We start from the raw sequence: 16,144 nt of genomic DNA on the forward strand, positions 1-16,144 counted from the left end.
AAAAGAGAGAGCCCCGCGCACCAAAAAAAAAAAAAAAAAAAAAAAAATTCTTCACCTTCTTCTCTCTCTCTGAATAAACTTGTTTATTCGTTTGCTTATTTATTTGCTCTCTCTCCCACTGGAATATACACATTAATGAGGATAAGGACCTTGTCCATCTTTTTCTCCAGTGCTGGGAATGATGCTTAATGCACGTATTTACCAAATGAAAAGACGAATAGACACTTTGATCCTGGGACGGGCATTAGGGCATTGCAGTGAGAGTGTGTCCTCTGGAGTCAAGCTGCCTGCACGTGCATCCCCCTTCTATATGTCTTAGTCTTAAATCTGTATGTCCTTGGACAGGTTACGTAGTCTCTTTCTTTCATCTATCAAATGAGGAAAATGACAGTATCTACTTTGTACGGGTATTGTCAGATCACTGAAATGCATAGTGAAGTGCTGGTATGTAGTTAGGGCTCAATAATTGTTGCTGTTTTGTTGTTATATACCTGCCAAAGTTCATGGCCCATAACCCTGTGTTTCACTTGACGTATTTATGAATCACACGGTAACTTCCATTTTCCAGTCTGACATGTAAAGCGCTTGGAAGTATTTACTTCCATCCTTGCAACAAGAAAAAAAAGCCAAATAAACTGAAAATCAACAAGTCTTCTTAGATCCAGAGAATTGAGGTCATGGGGCAAACTGCTGCACCAAAAACTAGAGAGATGGACAGGCAGTTACGGAGAATCACAGTCTAGCAGGAGCAGAGGTCTAAGAGGAAAAGTCTGCAGCTGGTGCCAGGATGGGTAGGAATACTTTAAGGTGTAATTGATGAATTGCTGGAGGTTTAGCATGGACGAGCTTGAGAGTTAAAAGCTCCTAGGGGGCAGTCCAGGCGCCCCGACACTTTCATGAATTTTACCTCCAGGATCCCTACCAGGTTCTCACTATGATCAACTGACAAAAATCCCCTTGCTCTTCCAGCAGGAGGGGGAGAAAAGTAACCATTTTGAAATTCAAGGCAGATCTCTCTGCTCCCCTTAGCAAGATCTGTCCTCAAGAGAAATGATTTTACCAGAGCTTAATCAACTGGGGTTTTACCAAAGCCTGATTAGCCTGGGGGGAGGTAAATACTCAGCTCCAGCTCAACAAAAGACTGAGACCTAGTCACAGGACTGAGGATGTTCCCCCTCACCTCCATGTCAGTAGGGCTCCTGTACAATAACAGGGGATTTGACTGAAAGAACTAAAAGCCTTAACTCCTGTTTAAGAAGAAGGCTCTAGGAAAGCCCAGAGACTGCAAAGGAAGGACAAAAACAAGGCCACTAGAGGAAACCACTACAGCTATAGCACAAGGTAACACAGCCTAATTTCTAGCCAGATAAGCATAAAACCTCACACTAAAGCTTATTTCCTCAGTTCCTGTTACCCAGTACATCATGTCCAGCTTTGAACAAAAAATTACAAAGTATGCCAAAAGGCAAAAAAATTACCATCTTAAAAGAAAAAACAAGCATCAGAACCAGACTCAGATACGAGAGAGATGTTGGAGTTATCAGACTGGTAATTTAAAACAATTATGGTGGACTTCCCTGGTGGCACAGTGGTTAAGAATCTCCCTGCCAATGCAGGGGACATGGGTTTAAGCCCTGGTCTGGAAGATCCCACATGCCATGGAGTAACTAAGCCCGTGTACCACAACTACTGAGTCTGTGCTCTAGAGCCTGCAAGCCACAACTACAGAGCCCACATGCCAAAACTACTGAAGCCCACACACCTAGAGCCCATGCTCCGCAACAAGAGAAGCCACCTCAGTGAGAAGCCCGTGCACCACAACGAAGAGTAGCTCCCACTTGCTGCAACTAGAGAAAGCCCGCGCACAGCAACGAAGACCCAACGCAGTCAAAAATAAATAAATTTTAAAAATAAATAAATAAAACAATTATGATTGATATGCTAAGGGCCCTAATAGAAAAAGTGGACAACATGCCAGAACAGATGGGTAATATAAGCAGAGTGATGGAAACTCTAAGAAAGAATGAGAAGAAACTGCTAGAAGTCAGAAAAACTGTAACAAATGAAAAATGTTTTTGATGGGCTCATCACTAGACTGGACATGGCTAAGGAAAGAATCACTGAATTGAAGACTAAGTTGCTATCAATAGCAACTTCCCAAACTGAAATGTGAAGAGAAAAGATGGAACAGAATATCTAGGAACTGTAGGACAATTATAAAAGGTATAAGTTGTGTGTAATGGGAATACCCAAAGGAGAAAGAAAGAAGTATGGAAGGAAGGAAAGAAAGAAGGACGGAGGGAAAGAGAGAGAGAAAAGGAGAGTGGGCAAAAGGGAAGGAGGAACAAACAAACAGTAGAAATATCTGAAGTAATAACGGCTGAAAGAAATGTTTCTAAAATTAATGACAGACACCAAACCACAGATCCAGGAAGGTCAGAGAGTACCAAGCAGGATAAATAGCAAAAAATCTATATTTAGGCATATCATATTCAACCTGAAGACAAAAAGAAAATCTTGAAAGAAACCAAAGGGAGAAAAAACCACCTTACCTATACAGGAGTGAGGATAAGAATTACACCAGATTTCTCTTAAGAAACATATAAGCAAGAAGAAAGTGGAGTAAATTATTTTAAATGTTGAAAGAAAAACACACATCCTTGAATTCTGTACTCAGCAAAGTTATTCTTCAAAAGTGGAGAAGAAATAAAGACTTTCTTAGACAAACAAAAATTGAGGAAATTTGTCACCAGTAGACCTGCCTGGCAAGGAATGATAGAAATTCTTTAGAGAGAAGGAAAATAGCATAGGTTGGAAACTTAGAGTTACATAAAGAAAGAAGAGTGTTAGAGAATGAATAAATGAAGTTAAAATAAAATCTTCAAGTTTCTTATTCTTAACTGATCTAATAGATAACAGTTGGCTTGAGATAATAATAGCAAATATGAATTTGGTGATTATAGCTTATGGATATGTGAAATGAATGACAGCAATGTCATAAGGGACAGGAAAGAGGAAGTGGGAATACTAGTGCAGTACCTGAAGTGGTACAGCATTATTTGAGAGTGGACTTGGACTAGTTCTAAACGTATTTTGCAAACTCTAGAGCAACCACTAAAAAGAATTTGAAAAGATGGATAATTGACATGTCAAGAGAGGAAAGAAAATAGAATCATATAAAATGCTCAAATAAAACCAGTGAAGACAGAAAAAAGAGTGAAAGACAAAAAAAAAAAAAGAAACAAAGAATAAGGGCAATGAATAGCAAACAGAAACATGGTAGATATTAATTCACCTATATCAATAATCACTTTAAATGTGAATGGTCTAAATATACCAGTTAAAGACAGGGATGTCAGGGTGGATAAAGAACAAGACCAAATTAAAAGTTGTCTACAAATCACACGGTTGGGCATCACATAAGAACATCCATGGGTAAGCCAAAAGATGCGTGGGGTGGGGGTGGGGGGCTGTGGTCAGGAGACTTAGGTTTCAGTCTGGTCTATCCACTAACTAGCTGTGTGACTTTTGACAAGTCACTGACATTCTTTGGGCCTCTCTTTATCCTTCTGTAAAACAAAGGGGACTCAGACTAAATTTCTTTAGCTCCCTTACAGCTTGAAATCCAATGTCTCTTTACTAGGATCTGATGAGTAAATGTGGACAGTAAGGGAGGAGGCTGAAGCATCTACTGGTGCTTTTGGTTGGACTGACTTCACAAGACACCCAGCTGCAGCCAGAAGGGGTGTGTGCATGAGCATGACAACACAAATCCAAAGTCCTGGCTACTTTGTGAAAACTGAACTCTTGGAGACCACTGGATGGCGGGAATCCCTTACCTGGGTCCATATTTGACTAGGAGAAAATTACAAGAAGTCTGCAAGCAGCTTTCGGGTTGACTTGCAACCTACTGGTAAGGAAGGAGAACAGGTGAGAGAGGAATTCAGGAGGTCTTTGCTGAATGCAAGGGTGTGGAGGGGACAGAGGATTATTACAGCTCCTTGTCTGGCATTCCTGCCCCATCATCATCTTTTCAGACTAAAAGTACCTCACCTTGCCCACTATTGCCTTCTGAGCCATACATACGTCCTCTACAGAACAAAGAGAAAAGGGAAGTTCAAATGTTTCAGTCACAATTTTAAAACTGCTCTTAATCAGGGGTCCCCATCCACTGCTACCAGTCCCCAGCCTGTTAGGAATGAGGCCACACAGCAGGAGGTGAGCAGGGGGCCAGTGAGCGAAGCTTCATTTGCCACTCCCCATGGCTCCCCATTGCTGGCATTACCACCTGAACCATGCACGCTCCCCCTCATCTGTGGAAAAACTGTCTTCCACAAACCAGTCCCTGGTGCCAAAAAGACCACTGCTCTTAATGATCAAGATCTTGTTTGCAGCAGCTAGCAAAAGCCCTGCTGATCCTAAGAGATAACCATGGCATGACTTGGTCCATTTTGGCCAAAGGCATGACCATTCTGATGGAAGAAAGTGGAAGAGAACCTTTTAAACTATCTTTAAAAACCCAAGGGGATATCAAAGGTAACCTGAATCAATGACTCTGCATTAAGTCAGGGTTGTAGGTCAGTACCCTAGACTGGCAGATCACAGCACATTTTTTACTTTCCCAGGCGGTTCTCTTCCTAGGGTTAAATGATCTGAATTGACTGAATTATTTCCCTCTGATACAGGCATTGTATGGAAGCTGGCCCTTTGCTGATCTTACAGATACCTCTCATCTAGGTCTAAGTGACATTGTTATAAAACTGCAGACCCATAAAGCACTATTTCCACTGGGAAACTGTGGAAAATCTAATATCCCATTAGATGGAAGCCTCCATGAAGGTGAGGATGTGACTGTGTTTACAAATCATTGTGCCCACTATGCCTAATTCAGTGCCTGCCACATAGTAGGTGCTCAATAAATATTTGCTGAATTAATGAAAAAAAATCCACTACGAATGTGGGCCTGGAGGAAGCATGCTTAGTTCAAATTTGATGATTTATGAAAATACTTTATAAAACTATTCATTCACTTAACAATCACTGAGTATTTTCTATATGATAGGCACAAAAATACAGAAAGGAATGAGGTGGTATGCCAAATCTCATAAAGAAGAGGGGAACGATATTCACTGAGTGCCACTATAAGCTAGGCATGTATTATTCATTATTTCATCCTCCCAGTAACCATGTGAGGTAAATATTATTAGCTCCCCCCTATTTTTGCAGATGAAGGAACAAAGCTGTGCACAAAAGCATATATCCAGCAAATGGCCTGAATTTATTCAATGACCTGGATACTTTCCTCCACAATATACTTTCCCCCCAAAATAAATTTAAAATCACAGTGTGATGTTCTGTTATGTGATGTTTTGTAAAGGAAACTTAGGTTCTCAAAAATTGAGTTATAAACAAACAGTTTCATTTGGAAAAGAGGTTTAGATTCTCAAGTTCAAGTTATATATGTCAGAAAAAATTCTGGTAATAGAGGTGCTTTATAACTACATGAGCGTGTACTTGAAGGCTAAAAATAATAAACTGCTTGAACAAAATAAGTGAAAATTACTGAGTTAAGTCCTAAATAGCATCTAAGACCTAAATTAATGAAGTTCTAACTTATCATTATCATAATCCATTGTTATGATAAGTAAAGCACAACACTGAACTAAGATTGTTGAAGCCAAAATAAAGTGCAGCATAGTTCCCATTGCCAACAAAAGAACATGAAAACGAGAATCTGCCAGCTGCTCCTTTGTGCAAACAGCTTCCTCCTAGGACCCTGGTGCCTATTCCCAACTGTGCTTGAATTATCCGGTAGATATTCATAATATGAACTGTGATCCCCGAGTGATGTATTGTGCTGGATCCTTTTTGCTTTATGAATGCTCAGACAGGAGGGAAGCCTAAAATTGGGAAATGAATTCTTAGACACAGGGCAACTTAGACAAATGCTCAGCGTCAGGCTGTCTTGTAGGGATGGGAGGCCTGTTGCATAGGTGACCACCTGACCTGCACGTCTGAGGGTCACAGAAAGGCTCTTGAGTCGCCTGTTTCCCTGGACCCTAAAGCAGTTTTGGGAATTTCCATTTCTTCCTAATGGGTGAAAATACATAGGACTTGAATCATCTGCCCTCATAACACTGGCAGAAATTTTGAAAACAAATTGTTCTCACCCACCCTGCCTGGATCAGATGAGGAATTGGGAAAACAGAGATTCATGATCAAACCAAAATTTCAGCAGCTCAGAAAGTGCCCAAGGTGGTGGGAAATGGCCTAGGACTGGCACACTCCTCAAGGATATGGCCCAATCCTAGTACAGTTGTGACCACATTTACATTTTTATCATGATTTCATAACAACTCTGAAAATAAAGTCATATTCTTATTTTTACAGATGAAGAAACTGGAGATGAGTGAGTCACAGCTAGCAACCATCAGAGTAAGACTTAAATCTTGAGTCTTCCAAATCCACATTGAATAATAGACTTTTCACCACAATCTTAAAGGGTGACTTCAGGAATACGTGTTGTAGAAGCAGTGGCTTTGGAGTCAGAACTGCATTTGCCTATCTGGATGTACCATTTTTAGCCAGATAATTAGGTAAGTTCTTTAACTTCATTAAGCCTTAGTTTCCTCATCTGTAAAATGGGGGCATGCATAACACCTAGCTTGTGCGGTTACTGTGAGGATCAAAGGTGATATGCATAGAGCATGCTCAGCACAGAACTTGGCCCTCATCAGAGCTAGACAGATGTTGAGGGTTTCGGGTCATGTTTAGGGCATGGACTCTGGAGGGAGGAATTTCCTTACCTCCTCTGTAGTTTAGCATGCCTTGGTGCTCTAAGGCCCCCAGGAACATTTTATAGTATCTAAAGCTACAAGGATAAAAAGTTGACACAGGCAGGGAGTGCTTGGGCCTAGAGTGGGCATGGAGGATGTCCACCCCACTGGGTGCCTCCTCCCACACTGCCACCTGCTCTAGGTCCCTACGGCAGCAAGGACCCTCCATCCCCACCTGGAAAGCCATGGAGTTGGCAGCGGCCAGAAATATCCTCAGGGGCAGCTTGGCCTTGTAGGACCTGTGGCTCCACAAGCGATGGGCACCAGCTGTCACACCCAGAGCAGTCAGGAGGAAGCAGAAGTAGGCTGCAAGACACAAGCAGGGAGAATGTCAGCAGATGTCAGTGCTTTCAAATTTCCCCCAACTTTTTTCTCTCCTGAATAGGAACCTGTGTGAAATGGTATCAGGGGAAGAATCTGCAATGTGAAGAATCAGTAACTTAGGGAAATGCAGACTTTTTATTGATTCGTAGCTTTCCAGTACAGGCGGAAGTGGAGAGAACTTTCCTCAAGAAACTTTGACCTTGGAACATCATTTTTTCTATATCAAAGGAATCTTCTATTTGCAAATGTTTCTTGCCAGTCTGGATACAAAATCACAACCATACTAGTGTGCCTTTGTAATTCTTACACATCCACTCTCGGTGGAGCTGAGATAGCTCTCTATCTTACTTCTTAATTGGCACCCATGGCAGGATGAGTTCTATGAAGAGTGTACTTCTAAACAACAGTGCCCGTTTTCAGTGCCCATTTTCAGGGCTTCCTTGGTTTGAAGGAACTCAAGCCAGACTTAAAGCAATGAAGTCCGGCTCAGGGCCAGTAAGAATGAGGCTAAAACTGACACCAAGGACAGCTGAGATTTGTCTTCTAGAGCTCCTCACTTATACCATCACTATGACTGAGCTGGTAAAGATGGCCGGGGGGGAATTTTTTTAGAGCCAAACTACAGTGGAGCTTATTATCTGTCACACGTTTAAATATATTATCTCTAATCCTTATAAAATGTATTAGCATCTCATGTTACAGTTGAGGAACTGGCTCTCTGAGAGTTAAATCCTGCATATAAACCCAGGTCAGCCTAGTTCTAAAGCCTCTGCCCATGTTGTCCCTAGGTGGTGGTGTTGATTTGCTCTTTATACGACACTTGGGAAAGGTTGAGTGCGCGGTAGGAAGGAGACCCCAAGGGACCAAAAAAATCACAACTCCTAAGATTATTACAACTACTCTAGTGGTTTTAAAGCAATGTTCCCACACAACGCTAAATGTCTTACTTGGATTATCTTATTAAAACACATCAAACGACCCTTATAGGGTTTGTATTATTATTAGGACCATTTTACAGTTGAGAAAACAAAGGTTTAAAGAACTTAACTAATTTCCCAGTGTCACAAGGTTAGGGAGTGTCTTTGCTAAGAGCCAAACCCAAGTCTGTCTGAACCAAGAGCAGAGTACCTGCCCTCTGTACTCTCCTTTGTCTCAGGGAGACATCAACCAGGTAAATGGTTAGTTTTATCTTCACTTCTCTACACCCTACACCTTTAATATTGGATCTCAATTTAAATTTAAATGTGAGCTGCTTCCTTACTTGAGGGGAGAGCCCTAAACCAGGCTATACATAGGCAGGATCAGGCTTACACACAATCCTACACAACTTCTTCTGGCACTTAGCACATACAAGGCCCTCCATAAAGAAGTGCCAAAGACCAAGTGACCAGCTGTGAGTACATCCCTGAGCAGTTGTGAATGGTACCCAGGCCAAGTTCTTAGGGAACCCTCCGTAGGACTTCTTTGGGAGAATTACTAGGGTAACATCAGTGTCGATACACATATTTACAGGGAGCACACTGTTACATCTTCCAAAAGTCAAGTCTGACTAACCTTGATCTCAATCCATATGTATATGGTCTAAGAACTAGACTCACCCTCGGCACTAAGATTAATGAGTATGAGTACATGTGGTTTTCATGAACTTGACAAATCATTCCTTCTTTGAAAGGTTAAAAACAAAAAACAACAATCTGCCCATAAATCACAGAAAGTAGCAGTAAATAAAAAGCTCTGACCTTTTTGGTTATTGTAATTTAACCTTGGTCATGAGTCCATGAAATGGACAGCTATTTTCCATGTCATCCCTGGCCTTCATGGCTCTGCTAATAACTTTTTTCCAACTGTCAAGCAATTAGGGAACAAGTGAAATCTATAATGGAAAAATTCAATGTGACCCTTTTTTTTGCCAGTGGACTAAGACACTGGACCTTGGCTATAATAAGATGAATTCCCAGACTCCATGAAATATATTGGCCAAATAGAATCTCTCCAATCCATGATTCCCAGACAGGGCCTTACCACGGACTATGGCATTGTCTTGTCCTTTTTAGGATCTCCAATATTTCAGGGGTCATTTACATGGTTGGTCTGTGCATGTCTGGGCCACTGACAATGGGCTCGAGTCAGAGCCTGTACTGGGCAGTAGTGGCTATTGGTTTTTCATGGTCTTTCTTTTGGCAACATGAATGTGGCTATGTGACCCAGGGCTGGCCTAGCATTATATCCCATCTTCCTTGTCCTGGGAATAAACACCTGACCCAACTTTTCTCTCTTCTGGCTTAAAGACTAAAGGTCACAAACCAATGCATGATTGTAATAGTAAAGAATGAGGCCCAGAAAGCAAGTCATGAAGATGATGGACAGAGCTAGCTCCACAAGAGCTAGAAGGATAACTGCCTGCATTGAGTCACTGGTTGCAGGCCCTGGAGTTCTATAGCTCTTCTTTTGATCCTGTGGGCCTCCCCAGTATTTCTCCTAGTGATGTGAGCCAACAAATTCCCTTTTCTTGCTTAAGCCAGTATGCACTGGATTTCTGATACTAAAATTCTGCAGAATCTCTAGGAAAGAAAGCAACCTTCTGTTCATAGTCCAAATGAGGATAAACTGCAAAAACCCTGGGCTGGATGTGAGGCTTTATGGCCTGTTCCATAAAAAGGACTCAGTTTTTTCTATTTTGACAGGGCTAATACAAGACGTTCTTAACCTGTCATCTATGATGTTTGTGGAAATTAATATCCAAACAAGTTCTGATGAATTCTGGCTAGCTGGCTCTAAGGTATTAAAGTGCTCAGACACAGAAGTGATGATTTCGGAAAAAAAAAAAGGAGTAATAAGCAGTGCCAATAACTTTACCAAGTGATTTTCACCTCATAGAGAAAGGTGCTAAAGCAATAGAAACCAGAATCACAAAATTACAGACCAGTAAGCGACAAACATGTTGGTCTGTATGCAAATAAGTGTCACCAATTCTAGTTATCTGAAGCCAAAAAGAAATGTATTAAAAAGATACTGAGTAGGGACTTCCCTTGTGGTCCAGTGGCTAAGACCGCGTACTTCCGATGCAGGGGGCCCAGGTTTGATCCCTGGTCAGGGAACTAGATCCCACATGCTGCAACTAAGAGTTTGCTTGCCACAATGAAGATCCCACGTGCTGCAACTAAAACCCAGTGCAGCCAAATAAATAAATAAACAAATATTTAAAAAAAGAAAAAGATATTGAGTAGCCTACAGAACTCATGGGAAGGTTGCAGGATAGGGCTTTTGTTCACAGCCTCCAAGATGGTCCCAACACTCCCCACCTCCTGACATTCACAGCCTTGTGTAGTCTCCTACCCTTGAGTAACTTGCTTCTAACCAAAAGAACATAGTAACATTGAGGGAATATCCGTTCCATGATTAGGTTACAAAAGATATGATTTCTGTTTTGCTAGCAGATGCTCTCTTCCCGTGGGCCTGGTGAAGTAAGCTGCCATGTCAGGAAGGCCCAGATGGCAAGGAACTCACGGTTTCCTACAGCCACCAGCCAGTGAGGAAATGAGGCTCTTAGTTCAACAGTCCTCAAGGAACCGAGTCCTGCCAGCAATGGTGTAAGTGAGCTTGGGAGTAGTTCCTTCCCCAGCTGAGCCTTCAGTTAAGACCACAGCCCTGGCCAACACTTTGCTGCCTTATGAGAGATCCTGAAGCAGAAGACCCAGCCTAGTTGTACCTGGACCCCTGCTCCACAAAAACTATGAGAAAGTGAATGCATGTTGTTTTAAACTGCTAAATATTGGGGTAATTTGTTCTGCAGCTGTAAGTAACTAATGCAAGACTTAAGTAGGAAACTTCCCTCGAGGGAAGGAAGGCACAGTTTAAATCCCAGTTTAAGAAGAGTTTGCCACCTACAGGAACAGAAAGTAGATTCACATTGCATGGGGCTGGGGATGAGGAGGAGAAGTGGGGAATGACTGCTAACAGGTACAGGGTTTGGGGGTAAAGAGTGTTAAAAACGGTTGGGAATTGGGCTTCCCTGGTGGCGCAGTGGTTGAGAGTCCGCCTGCCGATGCAGGGGACACGGGTTCATGCCCCGGTCCGCGAAGATCGCATATGCCGCGGAGCGGCTGGGCCCGTGAGCCATGGCCGCTGAGCCTGCGCGTCCGGAGCCTGTGCTCCGCAACGGGAGAGGCCACAACAGTGAGAGGCCCGCGTACTGCAGGAAAAAAAAAAAGGAGTTTGGGAATTGATTTTGGTGATAGTTGCACAATCCTGCAAATATACTAAAAACCAATGAATTGCACACTTTAAATAGGTGAGTTGTTTCCAAATTCTCTCTTCCCTCTCTTCCCTTTCTCATATTTTTCTTCCTTTTTTTCCCCTCCACAAATTAGAGGCCTTTGAGATAATAAGGTAACACTTATTAAGCATATGCTCTGCATCAGGCATGCTTACATATATTAACATATTTAATCTTCACAACCACCCTATGAGGTAGATGGGGACAGTTATTATCACCATTTTATTTACTTATTAATATTTTAATTGACATATAGTTAATTTACAATGTTGTGTTACTTTCTGGTGTACAGCAAAGTGATTCATATATATATATGAATATATATACATATTCTTTTTCAGACTCTTTTTCATTATAGATTATTACAAGCTACTGAATATAGTTCGCTGGGCTATACAGTAGGTCTTTGCTGTTTCTCTATTTTATATATAGTAGTAGTGTGTATAATACTTCTTAAAATAACCTCCTTTCATTCACCTTCAAATACTTTGCACACATAAGATCATTGCAATCCCTATTACGGGAGTGATAAAATGAAAAGATCGGTATTTGGGAACAGAGTGCAAAAAGAAGTTGGTTCCCATGCTTTCTTAAACCAGTGCACAGTAAAAGTCCAATTAAAAAAAGAAAAATGCACCACACTGCATAACAGTGTCAGAAAGGAGGCTGGAGAAGGGAGCCTACTCTCACTGCATGCCTGCCACAGACCGTCACTTTACCAATATATCTAATTTTATTGTTTTATTCCTATGAGGTAGATATCCTAATCCCCATTTTACAGATGGGCAAAACTGAAGCCCAGAGCCATTAAGTAAATGCCTCTGGATCTCACAACGACAGAGCTGGGGCCCAAAGGCCAGCTCAGTGCAGCCCCAAGCCCTCTCCTCTGGTGCAGTCGTCCTCAGCCCTGGCAGCGCATTGCAGTCATCTGGCATCTTTAACAGCCGTGAGGCCCATGGGGCCCAGTGAATCAGAAATGAGGGCCGGTAGAGCGGGCACCGCTCTCCACAGGTGATTCTGATGCACTACCGGGCCTGAGAAACCGCTGCCCTATAAGGTACATCCTCCCTTAGAGACCATCTGGTCCCATCCCCTGAATTTACAGATGGAGAAACCCAGATCCAGAGTGTATTGTGCTCCCTCCAACACCCCGCCCCGAGCTGACTCCCACGGGGCTTCGTAAATGCTAAGCACCTCCAGATCAGGAGAGACCCGCTTGCCCTTTTGTGTGAACTCGGGCCGTTTGCACTCTTCTCCTGGCGGCTCCCTTTGATGGTGCGAGCTGCTCGCCAGGCCCTCCACAGAGGAGTCTTTGATATCCAAGCCCCGGGCTGGCGGGCAGGTGTGCAGGGGGGCTCCAACAGGAGGACACGAAGCACAAAACATGTGCGGACCTGTCTTCCACCGAGGAAAGGGAAGAGGCGAGGCGGAGGAAGGACGCAGAGGGCCAAGGCTCCTGGGGACAGGGCCACATGGGGGGTGGGGTGGAGCCTGTGTGGGAGAAGACAACGCACTTAGATATCTGCCTTTCCCGCCAGCTTCAGTGTTTTCAAAGTCACACTTGGGCTCTGGCCAACAAATGACTGTTTCTCTTCTCCAGTCCTTCTGAGATTTGGCAGATAAATGGAGAAAGACAGACAGAGCCATAGATGGATAGACAGATACACATAGAGATACAGAGATACATATAAGTAAATGATGGGCCTTATGTCATAATGGTTAAGATGAACCTGGGATTGAATCCCTGGTGTATCACTTATCAGTGTGACTTAATCTCTAAACCTTGTTTTTTTCATCCATAAAGTGGGGAAAATAGTACCTGCCCTATGGGCTTGTTGTAAGGATAGAAAGAAGTAATGCACATAAAATGTTAGCCAGGCCTGACAAGCAGCATTAGCATATGTTCTTGCCCTGGTTATGCCTGGTTACGCCCAAGGGTAAACTATCCCTTTCCCAGCTAACCCCCTGTGAAGACTCCCACGCTTTTCATTACTCTAAGCCGGAGGTTCTCGAGCGGGTGGGCAATTTTGCCTGCTCCCCTTCCTGGGACATTTAGCAAAGTCTCCAAGACAATTATTAGTTGTCACAATGCAAAACATGAAGGGTGCTACTGGCACCCTTCTAGTGGGTGGAGGCCAGGGATGCTGCTGAGCACCCTGCAATGCCCAGATGCTGCCTACAACAAAAAGGTACCACTACCAAAAAGTCAACAGTGCCGAGGTAGAGAATCCTGCTCTGGTTTCTTGGGAACGTTCTTCTTGAAATCTGGTGTGACTTCACTGGCCTTGCTTCCTCACATCTCTCTGGTTTCATGGGGGAGCTGTAGGAGTAACTCACATCTCATATATCATATCATATATCAGCAAAGCATAGCATATCATATCATAAACAAGCTGAAAACAAAGAAGTCGGAAGAAAGAGCAATAATATTTTAAGTCATTGATTCCTGAACTTTAAAGTGCCAGGGGACCTTGTTAAAATGCAGATGCTGGGCCCTACTCCCAGAGATTCAGTAGGTCTGGGGAGAGACCCACGAGATTTGTTTCTAACAAGTTTGCAGGTTTGCTGATGTTGTTGGTCCAGGGTCTGAGTGTTTAGCTGACCCACCAGATGTGAGAAAGAAGGACTGACAAGGGACTGCAGCCACAGGGCAAGGCCCTCTCATGAGATGGTGTTACAAAGGATTGCAATTAGACCTTATGTCCTCCCGTTAAAGGTTTGGGTTTACAAAGTTCGAGATTCCGAGGCCATTTCCTCCTAGGTGCTATTTCAACACTTCATTCAAAATCAGAACGTTTTCAGGCTCTTGAAAACTGTGGGCTTAGAAGCAAAGGGTTTCTTTTTACTATTAAAACCTGCTAAATTCTATCTTTTTATTTTTAATTGAGGTAGAGTTGACTTACAATGTTGTCTTAGTAATTCTATCATACGTAGCAATAACCAACAGCCCTTCTTTGCAATCCCCACCCCCTTCCACTCTGCCCCCTTATGCTGTGCTGCACATGGGCTGCAGGAAGATAGGTGCTCCGTTCTGGAAGTGCCCGCATCTTCTAGGAAGATTCAACGGGAGGGGAATGGAACAGGAGGGCGAAGATATATTTCATGCATTTTCCAGGTACTGCCTGTTTTCCTCAAGCATCCTTCCTGCCTTCAGTCAGGTCCACTTAGACTGTTCTGAAGTCCTGGGCAAATCCTACTTTTCCGGGTTGATTTACAGCATATATGACAATTAGAATGAAAGCCACAGCAGATCACTAACAACCATAAAATTATAGCATAGCATGTTACCACTCTGCTGTTGCACCGTAGTATCTATAATTCAAACAAAAAACCAAGGAAGAATTCGGGTCTTTTAAACGACCTCATTCTGTATCCACAGGTCTCACTTCAGGCACTCAGGCTAGACCAGGAATCCCTGTTAGATGCTCTCTGGCCCTCTGTGTTTTCCAACATGGCAATCATCACTTTGTAATGATATAAGGAATTGTTCATCTAATGCCATCTTCCCATCTAAAACATAATGTCCAGGAGGGCAGGGATCATGTATGTCCTTCCACGTATTCTCAGCTGGTACCTGTGAAACTAACTTAGCTGGAGAAAAATATGCAACCATGCTGATTGGTTTCACTTTAAAATTCATGAACCTTTAACCTTAACTGGGCTTTAGTATTACCCAGAAATCATAGTACTTTCCCCTGGTCCATATGTTCTCCCTCTCTCTTAGATGTCTATTTCAATACCTGCTCCAATCACCTCACCTCCCAAAATCTCCTTCCCCCTCCCCGTCTGATAACTTTGCTTCTGTTTGAGAATAGCAGAACCTCCTCAGGCCCTACCACCTCTAGCCACCCTCCAGCATCCGAGCCTGTGCACCCTGCCATTCCTGCATTCCTACAGATGGCCAGTCCACGTGCCCTTTAAGGCTGGCCCTTCCTTGTGCATCGTATCCCCTCCATCCTACCCAATTGCTCTGCCATTTCCCTTCTCTCTGCATCATCAATATCCTCCCTCCATATTATTCCTGTGGCCTATAGCCAAGCTGTTATTTTTCTCATTTCAAAAAACAAAATTACAAAACCTCTCTTGATGCCCTTTCCCTATCTAGATCCTATTCCATTTCTCTGCTTCCCTTTACACATAATTCATTGAATGGATTGTCTCTTAATTGTGGATAACAGGTCTTCACTTCCCATTTTCTCTTAAGCCCATTCAATTAGGATTTTGCCCTTCTTTCATCCCCACCCCAATCAAAACTGCTCCTATCCAGGTCCAAACAAGACAGATGTGGTCCCTTTCCTTGTGGGCAGTCTCTAGATGGATATTAAGCAAATCATTATGTGGGTGATGAACACAATGAAGGAGAGACAGAGGTGCTACAGGAGTCCCTGAAGGAGGGACTGGCATTCCAGGTAGAGGTGATGTGTGAGCAAAGGCATGGAGGTGTGAAGGTTCCTGGGAGGAGCACTGCCAAGTGTTTGGGTCTGACTCCTGGGAGGGGGTGTGGGGTGAAATGAAATGCAAAAACCAGGCAGAGGCCTGACCAGAAAGGCATATATGTGATACTAAAAAGAGGTATTTGATCTTGAGGACAAGAGGGTACCACTAAAGAATGTTACATGATCAAATTTAGAATAACAGAAAGTGTTGTGTTAGATGGATTCTAGTGGGCTGAAATGATCACTTGCGCTAGATAGTCTCCATGAGCCCC

General features: G+C 43.0%; 1 protein-coding gene across 1 annotated transcript in view; it reads right to left on the reverse strand.

Annotated features, from left to right (window-relative positions):
• SCD5 (stearoyl-CoA desaturase 5) overlaps positions 1 to 16,144 on the reverse strand; it is a 157,661-nt gene that overhangs the window by 65,297 nt on the left and 76,220 nt on the right. Inside the window, exon 2 of the mRNA XM_027087500.1 lies at positions 7,012 to 7,142. Within this exon, the coding sequence (XP_026943301.1) occupies positions 7,012 to 7,142 (131 nt within the window). The remainder of the gene's footprint in view (positions 1 to 7,011; positions 7,143 to 16,144) is intronic.

The sequence above is a fragment of the Aethalodelphis obliquidens genome, unplaced genomic scaffold, assembly GCF_003676395.1.
Source record: "Aethalodelphis obliquidens isolate GAN/ISIS:26980383/991018 unplaced genomic scaffold, ASM367639v1 scaffold59, whole genome shotgun sequence".
Lineage (NCBI taxonomy): Eukaryota > Metazoa > Chordata > Mammalia > Artiodactyla > Delphinidae > Aethalodelphis > Aethalodelphis obliquidens.